The sequence below is a fragment of the Primulina tabacum genome, chromosome 14 (assembly GCF_025594145.1).
Source record: "Primulina tabacum isolate GXHZ01 chromosome 14, ASM2559414v2, whole genome shotgun sequence".
Lineage (NCBI taxonomy): Eukaryota > Viridiplantae > Streptophyta > Magnoliopsida > Lamiales > Gesneriaceae > Primulina > Primulina tabacum.
In genome coordinates this window covers 31,540,321-31,566,421 of record NC_134563.1, presented here as the reverse complement: position 1 = coordinate 31,566,421, position 26,101 = coordinate 31,540,321, and the positions used below count along the sequence as shown (strand labels likewise).

General features: G+C 33.6%; 2 protein-coding genes, 1 non-coding gene and 1 pseudogene across 3 annotated transcripts; 2 read left to right on the top strand and 2 right to left on the bottom strand.

Annotated features, from left to right (window-relative positions):
• Positions 1–4,511: 4,511 nt before the first annotated feature.
• LOC142524995 (protein SEH1-like) lies at positions 4,512–13,654 on the top strand. The gene is made up of 9 exons (XM_075629160.1): positions 4,512–4,700; positions 8,265–8,332; positions 9,098–9,209; positions 9,541–9,641; positions 11,061–11,138; positions 11,785–11,940; positions 12,319–12,431; positions 12,793–12,919; positions 13,351–13,654. The coding sequence occupies exons 1-9, from the start codon at positions 4,610–4,612 to the stop codon at positions 13,480–13,482; spliced, it is 978 nt and encodes a 325-aa protein (XP_075485275.1). The 5' UTR covers positions 4,512–4,609; the 3' UTR covers positions 13,483–13,654.
• LOC142525730 (small nucleolar RNA snoR104) lies at positions 10,500–10,612 on the top strand. Its single transcript, XR_012815181.1, has one exon. It is a non-coding gene; the product is annotated as a small nucleolar RNA snoR104 (small nucleolar RNA).
• A 206-nt stretch (positions 13,655–13,860) lies between the features above and the next one.
• LOC142524994 (phytyl ester synthase 1, chloroplastic-like) lies at positions 13,861–17,925 on the bottom strand (annotated as a pseudogene).
• A 1,746-nt stretch (positions 17,926–19,671) lies between these two features.
• Positions 19,672–21,048, bottom strand: LOC142525226 (ethylene-responsive transcription factor ERF061-like). The gene is given in 2 exon segments (XM_075629439.1): positions 19,672–20,461; positions 20,463–21,048. Coding segments are annotated over 2 exon segments (921 nt in total). The 5' UTR covers positions 20,709–21,048; the 3' UTR covers positions 19,672–19,786.
• Positions 21,049–26,101: the final 5,053 nt, after the last annotated feature.

Sequence of the window (26,101 nt, the reverse complement as noted above, 5' to 3'; positions counted from 1 at the left end):
ATATGGTAGAAGAATTTCACAACATAATTATATATTTCCATATACTAAATATTACGTCGATATAATATTTATGTGTAGTAAGTAAACAATCAAAGCACAAACTTTAATGATTGTGAGATAAATCTTCAGTTCGACTTAGTTAATGAAAAATATTACTTTTTATTGTAAATAAGATCGAATCAACTCATCTAATATCTAACTGATATAAACACGTGAAGTGATGTACAAGACACTTGCTCAACAATCAAATTGCTTATGAAATGCGTAACCTGGAAAATGAAGGAGAGAATAGATAGCCCAGTCGACCAGACAGACCAATATTGAATTGGATGTGAGAGCTTTTGCAGTTTATGGGTTACTCTCTTATTTATAGGTAAATAAACTATTCCTTTTACATATATATATATATATATATATATATATATATATATATATATAAGAATAAATTATTTTTAGGCATTTCAGGCCAAACGGCCCCTTAGCCGCCAAAAGAATTTGCTATTGCAATATTATGTGGCTTGAAGTTTCTAGATTGGCTCTTGTCAAAAAATACATGCTACTTGTTGGAAACATGCATATTTGAGCTACAAAAAATGCAAGAAACATTGTATTCTGGTATAACAACTGCTGAATCCATAATAATCTTGCATATACTTTAATTCTAAAGACGGGTATATGGTTTGGATTTTTATTTTTTCGATTTGAACGTCGGAAGAATTTTACGTTTTTTTAAATGTTTGAACGAAATAATATTCGACCTTTAAAAAAAATAGCAATAGTCAAACAAATTGAGAAAAAAAAACAAAAAAACTGTTCTCGATTGTTTGATTCTAAGGATGAATCAATTTGTTTGATCATTGCTCCATATTTTAAAAGATTGAGCATTATTATGTTCCAATATATATACTATATTATTAAATGTAAAACCTTATCAATATGTTTTAAATCTAATATTGATATAAATTTTTATATTAAAATATATTTAACACAAGTGCATCATGTGACAAAATTCACTAGGATGTATAGAACTAGGTAAAAACTTGTGTGAAACGGTCTCACAGATCGTATTTTGTGAGACATAGCTCTTATTTGGGTCATCCCTGAAAAAATATTATTTTTTATGCTAAGAAGTATTACTTTTTATTGTGAATATCCGTAGGATTGACCCGTCTCACAGATAAAAACTCGTGAGACGTCTCAGAAGAGACTTACTCATAGAACTAATAGGAGCAGTGTCGGGTTCCAATCTCTCTTCCTAAGAAAATTAATAGGCGAGTCAGCTGACTATACTCGATAGGCATAAATTAAATGGATTCGATTAGCGCCGCCAGCTTTATTCAAAGCTTTATAAAGACTTGCTACCTACAAAAACCAAACACGACCTTTATTTTGTAGTCAAATCCCAGGAATCTGTGTGTTTTTATTACACCTCGAACAAGATTTTTCCCCAAATGCAAACAAACAAGGCCATTCTCGTTAACCGGTTCAAATATGGATCGAATCAAATCATGTAAATCGATCCCCCGGGTTCTTTTTATTTTAAAAAAAAAGTTTTCCTCGACCTACTTACGGATTCAATAAGTGGTAGACAAAAACTTGTGTGAGACGGTCTCACATGTCATATTTTGTGAGACGAATCTTTTATTTGGGTCATCCATGAAATTATTACTTTTTATGCTAAGAGTATTACTTTTTATTGTGAATATCGTTAGGGTTAACCCGTCTCACAGATAAAGATTTGTGAGACCGTCTCACAAAAGACCTGCTCTAAGTGGTATAGTGTATATAAATCTACAGATAGACTTGAATTACATCCTAAACTTGATTTTCATTCATTTACGAGCCACATAGCTGTATATTTATTTATGAAAATATAAAGTTTATTAGTTCTATTTCTATTACTACCTTCGTAGAAATTTTATTAATTGTAATTCACATAATCTTATCAGATATATTTCAACAAAAAATAATATAAATTTTGGCATGATAATTTATTTTGAATGAATAGTCAATCAAATATTTTTTTTAAAAAAAGCAAAATTATAATCTACGAAATTTAACGAGTCGTAAGTTAAAAATCACATTAATTTTCCATAAAAAAAAAAAATCACATTTCACTACACGTACACATAAAAAAATGGGTTATTTGTATTTACATATCCAGTACTTTATGCATTTGACATCGACCTCTATTATCAAGTATAAAAATTATAATAGACCAAAGAAAGTGAGTGCCGGATACATGAAATACAGTTAACATGTATTTTGAATAGAACAGTGATTAAGCTCGATCGCGGAAAAAAAGTTGAGCATGATCCGTGAACAAAAACCTATTATAGCCAAACAACTAAGGGAGTATCTGCAACTTCTGCTTTCAAAGAAGTGATTAAGTTTATAAATCGCGAAGAATTGAAAAAAATCAGAAGTGAGTATTATTTAAAAACAAAAGTGAAAAGATGAAAACTAGAAGTTGATAGTGTTTGATAAATAATTGATTATAATAGTAACTTGTTACTAGAATCACTTATGTGGAAGATGTATCGGTGTCTATCAGCTTTTTAAGTTCAATTAAACTAACCACAAACTAACTCAAAATATAGATTTAAGAAACACACAAACAACATTTTTTACGTCAAAAATCCAAACATCACTTTTTTTTAGTGATTACAAACATTGTCTACGGTCAGCTAAACTTAATTATGAACACAAGACTTCTCCTATTCAGAAAAACAACCAAGTAAAAAAGTGTGGACTATGCTTTATTGGGTGTAAAACTCGGTGCGACACGACCTTTGAATTCCCTTGATGGTAGTGGTCTCTTTTCATATGGGCAAAAATTTGTGTGAGACGATCTCACGGGTCGTATTTTGTGAGACAGATATCTTATTTGGGTCATCCATGAAAAATTATTACTTTTTATGCTAAGAGTATTACTTTTTATTGTGGTGGAGATGAATATATTTTCAACTTTGGTAAACGTTTTTTGTTATATACCCGACTTTGATGAAGTCGAACTTGGTCACGAGGAGGAAGAAGCCATGAAACTCCCCAAAAGATATGTAGGGACACCATCGTTTACCTAAACAAACATCATGATAGCAACGAGCATGACGACAGCCTGAGAAAAGATAAAAAAAGTTTGGGATCACTTCGATATTGAACAACAAGGTACAAACAACTCTTTTGTCGTATGTAAATTTGCAAAAACAAATATTTTTACAAAATGGGTGGTGGTTCCGGTGGTATCGATACTTTGAAAAAACATTTAGGAAAGATACATAAACTTTACCATAATATGCTACAATCATTCGGTAAGGAACCACCAATCTAACAACAAATTAATCCTTCAAGTGGTAAATCTTTCAATTACAAAAGAAATTTCTCGAAAAGTCATTGTAAAATTTGTTATGAAATATTATCACTCTTTTATAATAACTGAACAAGAATGTTTTTTTTAATCTACTGTAATATTCAACCTGATTTTCACAATATTTATAGGCATACATTTAAGAAATATTCTTTTGATCTTTATAAAGAATATAAAGAAAAAGAATATAAACTGAATTTTCTATATTCAAGTGAAGAGTAGGTCTCTTGTGAGACGATCTCACGAAATTGTGATTCATATGTTAAAACATGTAACATAATTGTGAAATTGTGGTTCATATGTTAAAATATGTAACATAATTATGAAATTGTGAGTCATTCGTTAAAACAACATGTAACATAGTTGTGAAATTGTGATTCATATGTTAAAACATTTAACATAATTGTGAAATTGTGATTCATATGTCAAAACATGTAACATAGTTATGAAATTGTGATTCATATGTTAAAATAAAATTGTGGCTCATATGTCAAAATACATGTAACATAGGTGAAATTGTGACTCATATGTCATAACACGTAACATTATAGAACATACTTGTGAAATTATGCGATTCATATGTTAAAAAATACAACATTGGTCAAAATTGTGTAATTATCCGTCAAAATTAAGTAATTATCGGTTATATTTGTTAAATCTATGGATTCATGTGTTAGAAAATGGTCGACCCAAAAACAACCTTGGTCAACCCAAAATCAACATGATTCGACCCAGAGATAAACCTTGGTCGACCCAAAAAACATTGATCGACACAAGCTTTTGTCGTTTTGTCGATTCAAACGTGGGTCGACCCTTTCTTCTTTAAGAAAGTCGAAAAAATAAAAGAAATAAATCGAAATAAATGTTAATATTACCATATTTTTGTCGGTCATTTGTCCGATTGGGTTTGCTTAGATTAGAAGTATCTGTATCGAGAATTACCCGGAAGGGAAAGACGATTTGCATTGAGAATCGTCGGAATGAAAATGAAAGGGGGTCGACGGAAGTTGGAGTCGACTGAATGAAATAGATGGATTTAATGTTAAAATGAATTTAATGTTAAGAGTTTAAGTCAATAGTAATTGACTTGTCGATCTGTTTTTTAAATAAATCATATTCGAGTCACTTTTCCCTGCATTTCCCTAGAATTCAATTACTTTCAAAGATTCCTTCGTTACATCTAAAAGACGCATCAACAGATACTAAATCCAATTGTACAGCTTGTAGAAGCGAGACAAAGAGATGGATAAACACGTTTTGACGCTTGATAAGGGGACGACTTGCATTGCGTGGAATCATAGTGGCCAGAGATTGGCTGCTGCTTTGTATGACGGTACATTGAGCCCGTTTGGTATAAGAAGCTACAATTAAAAAAGTGTTTTTTTAATTTTTAACTTGTTTGGGTGGGCTTCTAGTGCTTAAAAAAGTACTTATTTAAGTTGAAATTAGAGCTTTTTTAAAAGCCCTATTTTAGAGCTTTTTTCACTAGCTTTTTTAATAACCTTAAAAAAAACATCCACCAGTAGCCTCCTCTCAATCTTTTCTCCATTCTTCTACAAGGTACAATTTTTTTTTTCCGTCGAGGTTTTTGTTCGTTCAATTTTTTCTGCTTTCTTTTTGCTGCAGAATCTACACTCCCCATTCATTTACGTCTGTATTACGTATTGTGAATTAGATAATTATGTTACAATTCGGTCAATGATCCGATAAATTCAGGAAGTCAGGAAGGGGAAAGTATTTGCTTATTCCATTTTTTTGCAACTACGTATATAATATTCATCAATTCTTGTGTATTACGTATATAATATTATATTAATTAAAATATGTTATATACCATAATATTACTGTAATATTATTTAATCCTTGTTTGTATTACTTTTTCATTTATGATATTGTGAATTAGATAATCTATTATTTTTTTATGTTTTATTTTTTGAATATAGAATGTATTCGAAGTTAGCTCCTAAACGAAGATTATCAAATCCAAGTCAATTACCTAGATATACGATTGAGACTGTTGAACTTGGATTTGTTGCTGATGGGAATAATAAGGCGGATTGAACTGATCAGAATACCGAAATATTTTTAAAAATTTGTGAGGAATAAATTGAATCCGGAATAAGCCTACCAAACATTTAAACAAAACGGGGTACACAAATTTAGTTTCAAAATTTCATGAGAGAACGGGACTTTCTTTGAATCAAAAACAATTCAAAAATAAATGAGATTCTATGAGAAAATATTTTGCACTGTGGGCACAACTTATTGGAAATAATGAGACTGGCCTTGGTTGGGATCATAACAAGATGACCGTGCAAGCTGATAATAGTTGGTGGGAGGATAAGATTAAGGTACATAATTTATATACTACATTTTAAATTTTTAATCAATTATTTTTATTTATTTTATGTTACGTTGCAAATTACAGGAAAATCCCGAGTATGCAAAGTTTAGATTGAGGGGACCCAAGAATTTAGATTTATTGAAAAATATATTTAAAGGTTCCATAGCAACTGGCTATGCTGCAATAGCACCATCAGAGGATCAACCAATTCATAATAATTTCAACGATGATACAAATGATTGGGATGTTCAGTTAGATGGAGAGTTTCAAAGTGATGTTTATATTAATGTTGAAAGCCAAGAATTTATGGAAAACTCAACAATGGGAGCTGACAACTCTATGCAGCAAAGAAAGAGAAAAAGAAGGGAGAGTGGGAAAAAAGAGGTCCCATTGCCACTAGGTTAGCCGATCAACTTGATCGTGTCCTTCAAGAATTTGAGACTCAAAACTCTATACACGAAACACCAAAAGATGATCCATGTAGCATTGAAAATTGTCTGGAGGTTCTTCGTAGTTTGCCTGATATGGTGGTTGGCAGTGAGTAATTCTTCATAGTTACTAGAGTTTTGGGTAAAAAGCATAATAGGCAAACATTTATCGGATTGAAGGACTCGGAACTGCAGCTTGGTTGGGCAAAGACATTCACTAAAGATGATTTGAAGCGTTATTAACATGAGTTATGTTTTTAGGAAAAATACGTGAATAATGCACTTGTTTTTTTTTTTTATTGATTGATAAGTCAACTTTACTAAGTAGTATGTTTAAATTTTTAATGCAATAATCTAAAACTTTCAATGTTTATTGTTTTTTTTATATATTTATCTTTATTCATATATTTTCACAGGATGTCTGCGAGTTCAGGCTCCACTATGTCAGATAACTCTGATGCATCAAGTGATTCCGACATTTCCGTTGATTCTATTAGAAATACACATGTCTCTAAGAAAAGAATGGATTTGTTATCCTTGTGTGGTGTTATGAATTATGTTTTGAAATATATTGTTAAAGAAAAATGTAGGACATCGTGGTTATCAGGGTCTCAATGGGTGACAGAGATATTGAATGGTAATGAGACACGATGCTTTGAAATGTTTAGAATGAGGAAACATGTTTTTTATAAACTATGTGACGATCTACTCCAAAAATATAGCTTACAGCCAACAAAAGGAGTTGATATCTATGAAAATATGGGATTATTTTTGTACATGATGGGTCAACCTACTTCAGTTAGAAATGTTCAAGAGCGTTTTCAACACTCGGGGGAAACTGTTTCAAGACAGTTTCACAGCGTTTTAGAGTCCATATGGAAGTTGTCGAGAGATATCATCAAACCTATCGATCTTAACTTTACAGATGTCCCTGAATATATTAAGAATGACAAAAGATATTGGCCTTATTTTTAAGATTGTATAGGGGTTATTGATGGCACACATATATGCATTCGTGTTCCGCCTAGCAAGCAAATAGATTTCATTGGAAGAAAATGGTATACTTCAACAAATGTTATGGCTGTATGCGACTTCGGCATGTGCTTTACTTTAGTATGGGCTGGTTTGGAAGGTTCTGCTCATGATTCTAAAATTTTTAAAGAGGCTATGCGCAGAGAGAGATTGCATTTTCCACTCCCACCTGAAGGTTTGATATTAATATATCTTATATGTTTTTTTAAATAATTGTTAGATAAATATTTACACTTTAACTCTTATTTTTTGCAGGTAAATATTATTTAGTTGATGCAGGTTATCCTACTTTCAAAGGTTTTATGGGACCGTATAAAGATACTAGATATCATTTACCTCAATTTCGATTGGCTCCAAAGTTCAGATCAAAAAATGAAGTATTTAATTATCATCATTCCAGTTTAAGGACGATTATTGAAAGGACATTTGGAGTGTGCAAAGCACGATGGAAGGTATTACAAAATATGTCCACATTTTGTCTAGATACTCAATTTAAAATTATAGTGGCATGTTTTGCTTTACACAATTTCATAAAGCGATACGATGCGGCTGGAGATATTCTTGAACAACTCGAAAATATTGATGATTTACAAGAAATCGAGCAAGATGGTGAAAATGTTTATGTCCATGACAGAGGTACGAGATGGCAAGAGCCAACACAAGAAAATATTACGAAAATGAAAGAATTGAGAGATGACATAAGAAATTCACTGCCAATACAAGGTCGACATTGAACTATTAGTTTTTATTTAAATAAATTAAAGTAGAATGTAAACATTATTAACCATTGTTATTAACAATTGTTTTTATGGTTTTTAAGATTTCAATATTTTATTGTTTTGATATGGATTTAATTATTTATATTTATACATCACACTTGTTTAGAAATCCGTTATAAAATATATATATATATAAATTAATGAGTTAAAAAAGCACTTTAATGATATGTATTCAAATACATTTATTAATTTAAAAAGTGCTTTTTATCTATTGATCCAAACACAATATTAACACAACTTTTATTTAAAAAAACACTTTTAAAAGCCAACTTAAAAAAACATTTTTTTAATCAAAAAACTTTTGATATCAACATGCTCATTGTCCATTTATGATTCAACGGATCCAGCGTCTTCTGTTTTCAGTTGCACCTCCAGATTTAAGGTAGAATCATCTTCATTTCTTGCTCCGAAGCTTACTTTTCTGTTTTCTTTTGCTCGAGTGTGCAATTGGAAGAGTGTTCTTTTATTTATGTGAGTCTGGCTTAACATTGATTGTCGGGGTGTCAGTTTTACTGTTTACTACGTGACATTGTTAAATATACCAAGTTGGCTCTATAACCGAATGGGGTGGGAATGATAAGTGTACCACCCAAATAGCTAGTGTTTTGCTTGTGATGTCCGGTTGGATATATGGACTTGTATCGGTGAGAATCCACGTGGTGAAAATAGGAAGTGATGATATAATCTGGTTTGTGGCGGTAATGTGACCTTTGTTAACATTACAAGTTAGATTGCTGTATATGTACTGATTATTGATTGGTGAATGAAGATTGTACAATGTTGGCTGCTGTCAGTATCAGCTTCTCAAGGGGTTGGATTGGTGGGCAATGTAGCATATACTACACGGGTTCTACAAAATGCGGAGGATCTCATAAGCTTGAGGGGATCTTGCACTTGAAAGACTCGCATTTTGGGTTTGGGCTCTCCTCTTGGACTTATAACCTCACACACATGCAGAAAGTCCATCTTATTTAGGGTCCGGCTTGTTGGAGTACCCCATAATTGCCAGCTGTAATCAATATTGAAATTCACTCCATGATTGTACATTAAGTTGTTATCTTGACTAAATATGTTTAAGTCTGCCGTAACTTTTATCATATTCATTTTTGATGAAGATGAGTGTGATATGGTATTGATTCTCAATTAGGTCCAAGAAGGCAGCATTTTGAAAGTGATCTGGGTTCCACCAGAATTCGGAGATGTACTTGCTTGCATTAGTGCCAATGGCATTTTGTCTTTGTGGGAGGAAGTTGCCGAAGGTGCTTGCTCAATATTTTGGTTACTTTTATTGTTGCTATTTTGAAGTTCTATAGGATAAAATGAATGTATATTTGTTTTTGTTTGGTGAATATGGTTTTTCTTTTGTGGATTATGGGGCCCATGTTTTCATACCTTCAGATGAGTGAAATCATTGATTTATCGGATTGATTGTGGCTAAGGTTTCTGGTTATGTCAGAGTTGGATTATAACTTGTCTAATCTTATTCTATCTTCTGTTGGTGAATGATTGTTGACTCTTTTATGTGCGTTTTTTGTTTTACAACATCTTACCGATCTAAATATTATACAATTTTAATTTGCCAACTGCTAGGTACTGAAGGCAATCGGTGGAAGCTGTGTAAATCATTTGAAAGAAACACTGGCCAAGTTCTAGATGCTCAATTCGGTGATTGTCATACAAGTTTGAAATTGGTGAGACTTGTTATTAGTTTCTTGCAAGTAGCACTTAATGGTTCTTGGCAGCAACAGGCATGACTTACAAAGGCCAAGTAAATTTGGACTTCTCTTTGCTTCATCTGAAACATAGTACCATTATTAAAAAAACTAAATACTATAAAGTCTTATGGTGGATGTTTTCTTCCAATGGTGTGACTGTTGTCAAGTTGGTATTTCTGCTTCGTTTTGCTTCTATCCATCTAAGATACACTGATTGCTTTGCCTTCATGGATTTATATCCTCTCAAGTCTATACCACAATGACTGAACTGTGATTGCTGCGAAAGAAAATATGTGATCCACTTTTGAAAGCTCTATTGGAATATATCTGATCTTTCTCTAGTATGAATGTGATTATACTACCGAGAAGATCATATATATTCCAATAGAGCTTTCAAAAGTGGATCACATATACTACCGAAAAGATCAAAATAAATGTCAACATAACTAATACGTATACTCTGAGTCCAGATCCTTTAGAGTGCTTATTCCATGTGATTTTAGATTTGCATCGTCATCTGGGGTTACTATGACCTTTTGGTCACAGCATTTTTGCTAATTCAATCACCTTTTGACCTTCGAGTCAAATCATCTTTGCGATGCTATCTTCATGTGGAACTTGAATACAGCAGTCTCTCCAACATGATTATGGGTACCCAAACCATTTTTTACACACTTGAATCTGTATATGCTCATCTCCTCCAATTAAACACCAATCACCGAAGCAGCACAGAAATTGTAGTGGAGAACTTATGAAAATGAGAGAGAATTCATGTGAGAGAGAGAGAGAGAGGAATAGACGTGAAGGGTGGAAAAATGGATTGGAAGGAAAGAAGGGAAGCATCCAGAAGCTGAGATGTTAATTTATACAATCTTCCTAAATTGAACTTCGTTGTTAGTCCTTGCAGTGCCCAAGTAAACTCTGCAAGTCAAAAATGAGATATGTGAATTATATATACAGGTTTTATTGCAGTGGGGAACAGGTCTTTTTATTGTTTCAGTATTATTACTTGCGGCACTATGTTTTTTCTGTAGTCTTAAGAGTCAAAACGTTCAGATTAAGATGGAAACAATGTTCTTCATGCGAACAAGCATAAACAAAAGATTATGTACTAATTTGCTTTATTTTAAAGCAAAATAACTTCAGTTGCAGAAATGAATCGCACCATTTTCGAATTTAAGAATCACCATGAATATTTCACGCTAGTCATCCATCCTTTCCGAGTTTTCCCAGATCTTCTAATTGTTTCTGGTTATCAACTTTTACATGGTTGAGTTCAGAATTTATTGTGATTTTCTCAATATTTGTCAAAATGAAAACTTGATTTCATGATGTGAAAAAATATTCTATATGTTGGAATGTTTGTAAGTTTTACTGTAATTACCTCCGTTCCAGGTTGCTGCATTTGCAGATGGTAAAGTAAAAATCTACGAGCTACTTGATATACTTGATTTGGAGAAGTGGCAACTTCAGGTCCTCCCTTTGATTATCATTGTTGCTCATCAATTCTTGCTTCACTTTGCAGTTTGTAGGCATACTGTGTGAGATGGACATAAAATTGTTTATTTTGAATATGAACTCTACAGTTGTTTCCTCTTCATCTTCCAATCACCCCTTCATTTTACCAACCCTTATCTTTCTGTATTTTTACATTTAGATGTGTAAACTCATGGTACAAGTTCTTGTCTTTACATTTTTCTAATCTCTTTTTCTTTGCATAATTTGGGGCATCTCTATTTGGTTTATTGCCTTTAGTTGTGTATTCTTTATCCATGTTATGGAAATTTGGGGTAATGTTTGGTAGTGTTTTGAAAAATTGTTTTGAGAAATATAACTTTCCATAATCTGTTGTTCTAAAAGATTTGGAAAGAAGTTTTATCCCATGGAACCTTTTGATCTTTTTGGAACTCTAATCTAGATAAAATGGATGGAGCAAAAACCATCACCATGTCATTTGTGCTCACTGCTAACATTAGAAGAGAAACATATTTTGTATGCTTATTTTCGTGGACTCATCTGCCATATCCCAGTGGTGGTAGTCTTACTTCTGTTTTCCATGAACTGGATAGGGAATATTTTTAAACGATAGACCAATTTGATCTTGATTGTTTCTTTGTAGGCTCAATTACAAAACGTAGTTGATGTGGTGTCCGAGTTCGGTAATGCTTCCTGTCTGTCTGCTTCCATCTCTTGGAATCCACAAAAAGGTGAAGTCCAGCAGTCTAGCTTTATTTTGGGCTTTAGCTCTAATATGCCATCACTAAACTTCCCTAAGGTACATAGCCTTTGTCCTTGAATTCAAACTGCATTGAACTTGCTTGACAGGAAATTTACAATCAAATTGATGCATGTTAACTAGTAGGAAATTTTGATGCAGTAATTAATATGTTATGACCAGGAAGATAGTATTTCATTGCAAGGATCTTATGTACAGTTTTTAATTCACTCAAATAATTCTTCGAGGTTTAGGATTTCTTTCCCTGTAAAGAACTATTAAATTCTAGACCTGCTTATACGGTAACAATAATCTTTTACTCATGTCCATGATGAATAGTCTAGCTATATGTTGCAACAGTCTGAATCTCTCTAGCTTCTTCAATATTTTGTCTCTGCTAGAAGATCTGCAACTTAATCATATTATAGTTTTTAACAGGTCTGGGAGTATGATCAGGATCATCAAAGATGGCTTCCAGTTGCAGAACTTTCCATGCCAGAGGACAAGAGTGATCAGGTCTATGCAGTTGCCTGGGCACCTAACATAGGCAGGTATGACATTTATATATTATCCTTCCTTTTGTATTAGAAATTGAGTTTCTCTGATGCTATATAGATAGACTTCCATGTATATGAATTTTAATGTCGGGATTTATTTAACTATTAACAGGATAATAAGGAATGGTTATGGTCAGACTGTAGTCTGTACTTGGTTATGCCTATTTTCCAACGACAAAGAACTGTTTTGCCAATTTGCATGCATTGAGCTCAAAAAAGTGAAACACGCTCCGGCAGGTACTGTTCTCCTTACAGATTTGTATCAACATAAATGAATTAGAAAAGTGAATGATGAAGATAATGAGGTACAGTGAATGTTATATTGTCTCTTATCTCTCTCTCCCCGTCTCTATAGGCCTTATGAACTGATTGCTGTGGCAACTGAAATGGGAATCAGAGTCTGGCACCTTTGCTTGAACCCTGATGCTGATGGGAGGCTTCCGGTGAATCAAGTTGCAATGCTCCATGGCCATGATGGTGAGGTATTGGCTTACCCATATATTCATGTATTTTCTACTAGGTGTATTAGTGATCTAGATGGTAATGATTAAGCATTGAGCTGCTGATAGTTTGCCCCTTCATTACCATGAGGAGTAAGATATTTGAATGCTCGATTTGTGTTTTCCCTTAGACAATTCCAGTCTTTTTCCAACAGTTGATGTGATATTCTCCAATATTTTGATTAAAATATAATGTACCAAATATTGTAGATGGCCTTTGAGTGCCTGTACTTGCATAGTCTCTCTCGTTATGAACCTAAAACATTAGGATTCTACCCTTTTCTAGGGATCCTAATGAACCCGTAGGTGCTAGCATGAAATTGATGGGAAAAAGAGCAGCAGGTTTTGTGGGGAACATGATGACCATATTTAGTTTACACGTGATTATGCAAAAGAATATATTTGCTTGATAGGTATGGCAGATGGAATGGGACATGAGCGGAATGACACTGGCCACTTCTGGAACTGATGGTGTAGTCAGGTTGTGGCAGGCAAATTTGAACGGAGTTTGGCACGAGCAAGCTGTTTTGGCACCTGCAAGTTAATTTGCTCCTCTAAACTCTGGAAATGGCCACTTTTCGCTGACGATATACAATGGCTGTCTTGTCTTTGACACACCACATTGCTTACTTGTAGGGCCACTTTGCTTGAATTCTCCAGCAAAATTCTTGCCATGTATTTATTGAAATACCATTGTGATTACTTCTCATTACGTGCCGTGTAGCACTAACCAACCAACTAGCTCCGAGTGGTGGAAAAGTTTATGTCGATGATAAGATCTTGGATCCAAACCGCCTGGGACATATAAAACAGGAAGAGACAACTAGCTGTCGCAAGGATTTCTTCTTAGAATGATGTAACATATAACTTATAATCCAAACCGCCTGGGACATATAAAACAGGAAGAGACAACTGGCTGTAGCAAGGATTTCTTCTTAGAATGATGTAACATATAACTACTGATTATAATATAATATACTAATCAACTACAGAATACAGAATGATATCAGTTTTGAGTCATAGTAGAATTTGATTGGTTTTTACCATATCATCCGAATTTATATTTGTATTTGAATGGATACACATAATGAAGCAATCGAAAATGTGTATAAAGAATGATAGATGTCCTCGAAGATGTCAGATATACGAATTTAGGAAATCCAAGAGTTTGAATTAATTATTTGTGATTGAATTCAAATATTTGTGACCTGTTTCCAACTTCTACATGTGTGCTTCTAAAAATGCAAACTTAATTGATGATCAACGCACGCAGTCCAGCGATAAAAATACATGGACCATGGTCTGTCGTCAGAATTACTCGATTAGTATAAAACTGTCGAGTATACAGAGATGGACAGAGGTCGACCATGATCAAAGGGACACCGCCAGGAGGTTCAAGGATAGCACCGGAGAAGCTACTCTTGTTGAAATTGTGCATATTTGCATGCACTGCTGATGCCCTTGTAGTATTAACTATATGATCCAATAACTTTCCATGATAAATCATTAAATATTATTCAACCCTACTCAGAACAAAATTTGTTAGCTCGGAAAACTTGCAGGTTCAAAAGACATGATCCATTAATCTATACCAGAAACCAGAATTCACAGATCAAAAGTTGGAAGCTGATGAACCGGAGCCGAAACTATTCGATATAACATCCTCTCAAACAAATTTCGATACGGATCTTCCTCTTTCTTCTTGAGCAAATAAGCTATACTTCGTTCTACATCAGATTTTATCTGCTGGTAAAATTCCTTCACACTGCTCTTATCCTTTAGCACTTCCTCCCTTCCCTTTGTCACCAGTGGTTTCCCAAACAGGCAGTAGATTCGTCCTGGAAGCTTCGGTAAAATGCCCGGAATAAAGAAATCTTGGTTGGCCACTTCCCCTTCCATTTGAACCCCTGGCCTTACTCTAATAGCGTTGAGATTGTTAAGATTTATCATGTCATTTAGAAAAGGGATTCTCATTAGTTCATCAAAATCAAGAATTAGTTCGACAATATCGTCTTCTCCAACTACGCCAAAAGGTACAATTGTGGCCCGGAATCTGATGGCCATTCTCACAAACTTAGCCTCATCAGGCCAGAATAGCTTGTAACTTTCACCCTTTTGGTGTAAAGCCTCACGTACACCACCAGGGTAAAGAAGGACATAGAATTTTGTCGATAGTAATTTGAAAATGTTGCTTGCTGTGACAGGTATTGCCCCGATACCCGAAACATGTCAAAATCCAAGGTAGCTTGTAAAGGGCCTTCATAGTTTTGATTGAACATCTCTGGATGTTAAACACCATGGAACATGGCCGTTTTCTCCCTCGAGAATTCTTCGACTATTGAACCAAGTTCTGTTCCTAGTAGCATGTGGTAGCCAACTAGGAGAACCGGGCCTTGATCAGGGATTCCTTCGAGACCTCTTACTACCTTTCCGTCTCCGAAAGTTGATAACATAACCAGGCTCGTCGCAAGGCGGAAAAAACCCAATCTTTTATCAAAGACATTCTTGAATTCCGACATGCTCTGAGGGAGGAAATCTTTGACGTAATCACGTCTTTTAGAACGTCGATATGTGGAGGATCCTTTTATGAAAGTCAAAAAGACTCATCCGATCCTCAAGTAGGAGAATGCGACCATTGTCTTTGAAAGACCGTAACCATTGTCTTTGAAAGACCGTACTTTGCAATTTTTTATTATTTTTGAGAGTCTATGAGCCTCGGATTCACTAGGAAGCAAGCTATCTTTTCCACTGGTAAGGATAAGCACTTCAGCTTTGACAGCGTGGAGTCGCGAATTGGCATGTCTTCTGCAGATTTTAACAGTTCCAACTTCCATGTCATAGTTTTCATGGGTATTATATCGGTCATGGTTTCTAGTAAAGTTCTGAGCTCGTACAAAAAGTTCTCTAGTTGTTTGGTGGGAAAGTTGAACATGCTTTCGCCTTTGTTTATTTTGGCCATTTTGATTGGATCTCATAAAACGGGTCCGAAAATGTAAGGAACTATGTGTCGCAGTTCTTCGGGGAAAGCTTCCAAGAGTGGTAGCAGAGGATTTAGATGTGACCTGTTAAATGATGTTGCTGCAATACAAGAAATGAAGCTTTATTCATCGGGAAGAAGAAAACAATTATCAAACAGGGATCGCATGCAACATTCGGGAATTTACCTGGATTCATCAATATCAGTACCAAATCAATCATAGGATTATTAGCAGCTACTGAGAGAGCGAGACATCCTCCAAAAGATTCTCCCACCAAATATATTGGCCTCGTTGGATTTTTTCTATGTTCGTCCCCTATCACATTTTCAACAAAATTTACGAGCCTTTCATACGGGGTTCGATCATGAACTGGGACATGCATACACCGAACTTCAAAAACCTTACCTAAAGCTTTGTGATGCAGGATGAGTCCCATTCCGAGACCATCCATTCCCGCGTGATGCAAAGTTAGCAATACTCTAAATCTTAAAACTGTTTTTAGTATGATTTTTCCAAACTTTTCAATGTTACTGTCAATGATTTTTCATGATCACCACGTGTTCTGACTATATGTTCTTCCTATCTCTTGATCAACGATCATGTAGTCAGTCATACCTGGTAGGAATAGAAGAACGGGTGAATTTTTCAGGGGCCGACCCGCTTCTACAGGACAAAACCACCGGGGAGGTCCATTATCAGGTTGAATCATGTTCTTGGCTGCTTCAACATATTGATTCACAGTTTGAGTTCCATACCCGTCATCCAAAGGGGCCTTAGTTTTTCTTCCCAATTCCCCTCATTATATTCTTGGACGACAAAACCTTGGCCCGACAAAACTTTCCCATTCTTCTTCTTTTCCCTGAAATGAACTCTAGATAACCTGGAATTTAACCACAACTTTATCAATAAGTTTGTGTAGTGTTGTGGTGCTCCAAGATAATATACAATCTCGAAGATAATACCGACCAAGAAGGTGAGTATGCATCAGGTTATACCACAAATATAAACGAATAAATTCACTTTTGTGTGGAGTCCTTAAAAACCTGTAACAGGAAGAACTCACAATTTTCTTGCTTAAGCCTTACACGGATATAAACGAATAAATTCAGTTTTGTGTGGAGTCCTCGAAAAACCTCTAACAGGAAGAGCTCACACTTTTCTTGCTTAAGCCTTAAAAATGTCGAAATGGTGAATATCATTGCAGAGTCAGGCAAGGAAAAATTGGAGCTGAAAATGAATGGACGCTCCAGTGGTTATTTTGAACGACCAGATTCCAGCCTTATATACATTCATATGACTGGAGAGACTATTATTTACATAAAAAGATTTAAATCATTTTCCACTACAGGCTCGTTGCACTATGTTTGTTGTGTAAGATTGTTTGTTGGACTTTGGAGGACTATTGGACTTCTTCTATTTTGAATGGAAATTGGATAAACAATATATGATCTAGATAAGTGGATGATCAAGTGTGGGAGAAGAGTATCCCATATAATAAAATAATATTAATATGAATGAACTTGTATTGAGTTATACTTTGTGAATGCTTAACAATGATTGGTCAAAAGGTTCTTGTGCGCACCTGTGTAGGAGTGCAAATCAATGGTCCGATTTTCATTGGAAAATGCTTGACTTGAGTGCAAATATACGAGCGCGACTTTTGTGCGTCAAATGTCTGACCGTTCAAGACACTCCAGATCTTTTTCTGGATGTGACGGAACCCAAGTGCCTTTATATAGAGACAACCTCGAGTAGTTCAAGCATATCTCACACTCACATATTGCTTTCATCTATCTGTTGCTCTGCTATTTTGCTCTAACTCGTGATAAAGTTCGGGTACTTCTTCAGTTTGCTGATGCAGTACTTTCGTTCTAGGTTGCTAGTGGTTGTTCCGTTGTATTCTAGAAAATAGTCGTCCAACTTGATTCTCGAAGCATATACCGAATGAGACGAATCTGTTTTAAGGACATTGTACTTCGTACTTGCCTCGATTTGCTTTACTGTTTTGATTTTGCCTACTGTATTTTCTCATGACATCGTTCGTTGGTTTATGTTCGACTTTCCATGTATTTTAAAAGTTTATACTACTTTATTTCTCTTTCGAGAACTACGATATTGCATAACACTGTTCGTACCACATCATCAATGCAATAAGCACTTTGGTTTCCATATAACTCAGCAGTGAATTTAGAAACCAACTACAGCTTCTGTAAATAGGAAAAGAAAATAAACAGACTTTGGATTACCAACCAAGAAGCTCACGAATTGGCGTGTAGGTGTTTATTAGTATTTAAAAACCTTTGTAACACACGATTTCATGTGTTGATAAAATTCAAATTATGTTTAAAAAAGATTGACAAAAACAGACTGGATGTGTTATACTGACACATGATAACTAGTTCCTTATATATATATATATATGTGTGTGTGTGTGTGTGTGTGTATGTGTGTATTCAAATGTTGGTATCTGTCTACACAACTTTGCTAGTTTTTATATTATTTTGAGAAAATAAAAGATTCAATTTGTCGAGAGATGCCTATAAAAATAGCAGTATTGAAAATGTAATGGCTATTTGAAGAATAATTATGTACTAGAAAATGACTTTCCAAGTCGGTAAAGTCCCTATGATATATAGCTGCGGCCTGCGAGGGATGGTTTCTAGAATATTCAAATTTGCATTTTAGTCTATGCTAATAAATGATCATTTTTGCAACATTTTTAATAAATAAATAAAATATTCTTTTTTTAATAAATAACTTAAAAATTAAGAAATATTTTCCACTTGAAGATATGTTTATTTTATTTTTATTATATTCATGTTTCACTTTCTTTGTGCTAGTATTTTCTTTAATCGATTTATTTACAGTCTCTGAATTTTAATTTACCTTCACAATTATTAAAAGAACGCGGGCTTGTTTTCTTTTGTTTCAGAAAATGTTTTTATTAAATATTTATTTAGTTTCAATAATTTTTTATTTGGCTAATTAATATTATGATTAAAATTATAATCAATAAAAAAATCATAATATGATAACTAATCCAAATCTTCTTGAACAAATAGTAGAATCAAATATATGGGAAAATATAAAATATCAATTCTAGTCATGTATGAATTGGTTTACGACATTTTTAGTTCAATATGTTTTGTCAAATCAATTATAATCTTGTAACAATGTTTTTTAAAATCAATTTTAGGTTTTTCGTCAAAATTGTGTAACTGTATAATTAATATCATTCTTAAACTTCATACTTACGTTGTCATATACGCATACATATCTCGAGATTTTTTTAAACCTCATACTTACGAAAATTTAACTATGATATTTGTCATTAAATTATATGATTTTGAAAAAAATAACTAAAATAGATCATAAAACATAGTTAAATGACTATAATTGATCTAACAAAATATATAAGACTAAAATATCCACCATCGATACATAGATGATTAAAACTGATATCTAAAAAACTAAATGTTTTTTTCTCTATCTTCAATTAATAGGTATCTTGTGAAACTGATCTCACGAATCTTTATCTGTGAGACGGCTGAACCCTATCGATATTCACAACAAAAAATAATATTCTTAACATAAAAAGTAATATTTTTTTATGGATAACCCAAATAAGGAATCCGTCTCACAAAATACGACCCATGAAATCGTCTCACACAAATTTTTGTCTACTTCAATTATGAAATCAATTCTCGAATTTTTCTCCTTCCACAATTCATTTGCATGTTTTTAAATTAGATCAACTTTATATATATTGGACAAAAAAATATTATAATATAATATAATATTCTTAAAAACATAATTTAATTGAACAAAGAAAAATATTATCTAACTTAGCTCACAACGGTCTCCGAAGACACTAACTGGCAAGAACTTCCCAAATCAACTCAGGATCATACGACGGCATGCGATCAAGCGAGCAGCCCTCTATTTCCAACTCCGCCGGATGCGGCGGCGCCAGAGCCGAACACCACTCGTACGACATCGGAGATTTTTCGCCGTTCCGCAACTCATCGTCAGTAGCGTTACTACCCCAACTTTCGGTGTTCATCGCTGAAGATGGAGATGAATCCGTCTTCTTCATCTCACCTTCACTTCCAGTACAGAAGTTGCTGTTGGAATTACTGTTGCTTTCAAGCTCCGGTCTCTTGGTGGAATTTTGGGATTTTTTCATTCTTCTCATTTTCTGACAAATGGCCTGAATCTTGGTATCCACCGCATGCTTCACAGCCTTGAGCCGAGCGGGGTCTCCGAGTCCTAGTCGGGATGGGTCGCGTAGGTTCGGAAAGTTGAGCCGGGCGTACTCGCCGCGGAGCTTGTACGCCGCCGTGTCGTATGCATAAGCCGCCACCTCTGCGGTGTCGTAAGTGCCGAGCCAAACTCTCATCCTGTTCTGTGGAAGCCTGATTTCAGCCACCCATTTACCCCACTGCCTCTGCCTCACCCCTCTGTAAAGCTTTTTCTTGGCGGGGCTGCTGAGGTAGGTGAGCGGGTAACCCGATTCTCGATTCGGGTTGGTTAAAGAAGATCTACTAAAGTGAAGGATTTGATTTGTTATCTTCTAAGAAGTTCTGCAGCAAATCGGTTTGTGTTAAGTAGACAGAAGAGCCCATCAAAGGCTTGAGAGCTGGGTTTGTGGGGGTGTTGGCTTGCTGGCAGTAGGAGAATATCGAATCCAAGGTGTTGGAATTACTGGTCAGAATGATTTGTGACAGTGAAAATCCAATCTTGGAAGCATTTTCTGGCGTGAAAGAGTTGTTGGTTTCTTGCATACTCATCATTTTTTAATGTAAAATTTCTCAAGAATTCTAAACAGGGTACGTCTAAATCGAAGAAAAACTGGAAAAATAAACTCCGCACAAACAGGGGATTGAGTGAAATATGCAGAGAAAACCAGAATTATTTCTTTCTTCTGGAGTTGAGTGATCCCAGATAAAACAAAGGATTGGCTAATTGGGATCAGAGAAATTACTGAAATGATTATGGCATGAATCGGGGAAGAATGATCGCAGCTTTTTGAGGGATTTAATTGATTGAAATCTTGTTGAAGAAGAGCAAGTCTTTTGGGCTCTTTGTTGTTTCTCTCTTCTTTTTTCTTTTGTTTACTTCTCTGATGGTTTGATTTGGTGTATTTATATCTGTACGCAGTACGCTCTCCGCAAGTTCACATTTATGTGGTTTTTCTCATTTTTTAAATTATTTTATCACAATTATAAAATAATATTTGTGGCAATTTAAATTAGAGGTGGGAAATTTCGAATAACGTATATCATATCAAAAATATCGATATGAAAAAAAAAGATACGTTGTCATACCGGCTTTTCAGGAAAGCTGAATTTTCGGTACGATATCGGTAAAATACCATCGTACCGAAAGTATGTATAAAAATTCATTCTCTTGTAATTTCAAAATCAGTGATCATCAATATTAAACAAATCTTTCGAGACAGTCAAAAGAAACCAAAAAATATATATACAAAACAAATCAATCAAGACAATAAGCATCAACCACAACATGTGTCTGGAGATCCAAGATATTAATGAACACCAATAAACTTCAACCACAACATGTGCGACTTCTTCATCCGCTATTTTTGCAACAAGGTCTAATGTAGTGTGATTTTTGAAGCCTCTCAGCTTTTTAACAAGTCGAAGGCCCAGCATCCAGTCTGCTAGCTAGCTATAATGTTAGGCGACAGATATAAGACTTTTCAATAGTTTTTCTTAACTATGAGTCGAATTACTTCACTGAACTTTGATTTAGACTATTCCAACATGATGAATCTAAACATAAATTAAATTCTATATTTTGGTACGGTATCGATATATATCGTTTTATACCAAAAAAATATCTTATATTTTTTAAAAATTAAATTTTATTATTTATAAATATTATATATTTTTTAATTTATATATATTATTTCAGTATTTCGGTATATAACGAAAATTTCAAATTTCAAACATTTATCGTATCAAATATTTTGGTATCAGTACCATATCGTACCGAAAATTTTGATAAATTCGGTATTTTTCGGTACAGTAACATCGGTATACTGAAAATTCGATATTTTTCTCCACCCCTAATTTAAATTATCCCATTGACATAATTTCCATTACATTCTTTCACATATATTTGATTCAAGTTTAGAAATATGTGTGATTTATTATTTTAAAAATAAAAAATTGTTAGTGATATAGTTTATTAGCTCTTTTTTATTCATGATATAAAAAAAGATATTTATAAGCATTGGAAAGTAATTTAAAATGATGGCAAACATTAAATATCTCACAAATTTTGTATATATTCTATATAAATTTTTAAATTAAAGTGAAAAATATGTGTGGTGGAAAGTATTGTGTCGTCCAATCTTGATTTTTCTCCGCGTGGACCCAATTCATTCTGGAAGAAATTTAAAAACCTACTTTATGTATTTATTATCTCAATCAATGCAGGCAATTGGGAACACAATTTTTTTTTAAAAAAAAATGAAAAAGTTATTATAAATAAAGAAATATAATTTAATTGAATTTAAAATATATAAATATAAAAATATAAATAATATTGTGTTTATTTTAATTATAAAAAGTTTGATTATAATAGGTAATTTGCCATAGCTTTTCAATTAGTGGTTTATATGTCATGGTAGATGTAATAATAAATTATAGAATATAAGATTAGTAGGGTTGTGAATTAAATTGAAAATTGACTTAAAAAAAACTCATTTTAATAATAAATTATAGAATATAAAATTAGTGGGTTCTGAATTAAATTGAAATTTGACTAAAAAAACTCATTTTGTATGTGAATTTAAATAAGAGCATGGTGTAAAATGAATTAATTATTCTCATCTGAATTCATAAAAAATATAGCATTTAAAAAAAATTTGTCAACTAAATGCTTTTTTGTGGTTGAGAATATGAAAGTGGTCACACTAATGCTAATAAATGAAAGAAGCCACGCGTTGTGCCTTTTGTTCGTAGATCAATCCAACTAGACCTTGTAAATTTTGAATCAGTCAACTGGCAAATGTTACCAAGAATCGACATAGTCGAAACTCGATTCGAGTTTGATTTGTTCGAATACTTGTATAACTATCAGGTTTGAGAAATATAGAGAAATATTAATTAACCATTTAATTCGTTTTCGTTAAATATGTTAGTGGGAGAGCATATGTGATTATATGTTCTTTGTATGCAACTAGTGTGCATAAATATTTATATGTTTTTAAATATAATTTTTTTTATATTACGTAGCATTATTGTGGATATATTTATAATTTAGGAATTCACTTGTTATAGTATATATTAGTTGGGGGTACTTTAGAAACCATACTGATACCATAAAGAGTGGGACCTCTGTTGTGGGACGGAGTAATTATATTTAATTTTACGGTGAAAATAATATTATTGACATAAATTTTTATGAGTAACTCAAATAGAATATATATCTGATAAAATTGACTTGTGAGACCGTTTCATATGAGTTTTTGTATAATTTAAAAAAAAATTGGGTTAAACAAATAAATTGAAATACTGATATAGTACATGAATAAGCATTGAGAGTACATGAGATATGATGAATTAATTTTTAGTAGGTCTCTTGTTATCTGTGATACGTGTCAATCATGTCAATATTTATAATAATAAATAATATTTTTTGTATAAAAAATAATGTTTTTCCATGGATGATCCAAATAGAATATTCGTCTCACAACATTAACTCGTGAGACCATCTCACAAAAGTTTTTGTGATCAATTTTTTGCTAGAATAAGATTACTCTGTTTCATCATTCTCTACGTCTTGAATGTGTCATATAACTTTTAATCCCCCAAACCAAAGTAACAAGTTCCAAACAATCAACCACTAATTCTTAATGGGATAAGACTTTGTATAGAAAGGAAACCAAATAGATTTTTTTTTTTCTTTAGGGATCACAAATTGGAGTTGGGGGACCATAATTTTGTAGCAATATAAATGTGTAAAGGTGATTACTTTGAAATAAGATGGGCAGCTGTTTCTGAGGAATAGCTCGTGATGGGCCATTCTTTTCCCAATTTGTCTAAAAAGGCTTCGGTGTTTGCATGTGACACCATAACCTAACTCTTCCCCAAAGTCAACTCCAAATCTATCATCTCATCACATTTTTTAGCATCTTGCTTGATGTTTTCTCTTACCTTAATCGTGTTTCTCCTATGCTAATATACAAAGATATAGACGATGGTAACACGATTCGTACTTTTCGAATCTTTCACCATCACAAGAAACTGTGTTTTAATGTTTTCCCCGTTAATACTATAACAATCTACTTTGAAACTCACGAAAATCAACTATATGAGTTTGATTGTGATACCAATTTTTGCTATTTTATCAAAAATTGTAGCTGATGATAATGATGTAACTCTAATATAATAAATTGTAAATCATTCGTATTCATGTTGAATGTGTGTCTTCCAAAAGCAAGGCTCCTGGACGCAAAAACTAAAAAGTTCAAGAAGCTAGTGGCGGTTGCAACATATTAACCAACAAGGGTGGTCAGTTAGGAAGGAAAAAGCAATCGGATAAGGAGGCAAGATATATATCTTCCTACGGTCATTGTGGAAATAACACAGCACTCATCCAGACTCTACACAAAAACCAACAAGGGGATACTCCAACAAGAGATCAAGAGATATAGGCTTGATTGTAATTTCTTTTTCTTGCACTGATAGACTTGAAAGTCTTGTATGATGTAATCTATGAAGATAGAGAGAGATATTGATCAATAAAGGTTGGCTGTTCTCGCGTGGACGTAGGCTGCATTGTAGCCGAACCACGTAAATTCCCTTGTGTTCTTTATTCTTCTGGTTTCCTTTTCTTCTGTGATTTTTCAGAGAGTTCGATTGTGATCAAGAACCAGAATACAATTCAACAATTTCAATTCTCAATTTGAAATATCATTACACCCAACTTAAGATTTGGATTTATCTTTTTTTCTTTAGCTCGTGGAGATGTTTGTCACGATTAAGTCTCGAACAGAATCTTGATATCGAATAAACAACAAGTCATCAACAATTTCACTCTGAAACATTTTTCTATTTGGACTTCAATTTTAAAATAAACAAGAATAAAAATAAATTCCAATCAAAAATGACCGTCAATTGCAAATTGGCACTAACGTAATTTTGTTGGAAACAGATTGTCACGTGCGAAAAGGTCTATTTTGGCCTCTAGTAAGACATTTTGCGTCTAACCCATGCTGAAGCGGTCCCCACGCACCGTCACCGCCTAGCCCACCGACAGTCGACCTGGTCATTTCGTTGATTTTAATCGATTCTTTTCCTTTCCTCGAAGATCTAAGAATTCTTTCGTCGACCACTCTACGATTCTATCTCGAGCGATACAAGATTTTCATAAAAAATGTTGTATATATTTGTTTTGTCAAATGCAAATAAGTAGATATGCGTCGATTTTTTGTCGACTTCACACGTGACAATGAATAATGATCGTTTAGTATAATTTGCTATAATATTTTACTGTTGGTATCTCATCAACTTTTCGATTCGAGAGTTTGTAAAGTATGGATGAAGACATATTCTCCACAGTAAGTCAGTAATCAAACTAAAAATAACCTTAAACATTTTCTGCAAACAAATCTTGTAAAACGTGACTTACATTGTAGGAGTACAGGCCAGCAGCTTACTTGTATATCCTTGTCAGAAATTAGCAACGTAATCATATCCAGATTACTGCAAATGGATATATAGCTGTGATTACTGTTTAGATGCATACCATGCAATGGTTTAGAAGTAGATTGGTCCTTGGTGTATGAATTAATTAACATACCATGTCTGTCTGCCGGCGTTTAATCTGCTGTTTTGTCAAAACCCATTAAAATTTGCTTAGCAATAACTACATTTGAATCATTGCTTTTACTGTAGATATATTTACGGACTGGATTGCTTTCTTGTTTCGGTTGTATGCCGGCTGCATTTATAAGCTCGGGTTTTTTTTTCCACCTCCAGAGTTTTCAAATACAGTGTAGCAGAAATTGATTTGAGCGGTGAGAGCTGTGTAGATGCATACTTGGGAGCCTTCCAGTACTTGTCTTCTCTGTTTCTTGCAGATTCCCATAAAATCAATAATTCAGCGCTTTGGTGTATACCATGGATTCATTATTGGTACTTTATTTGTCATA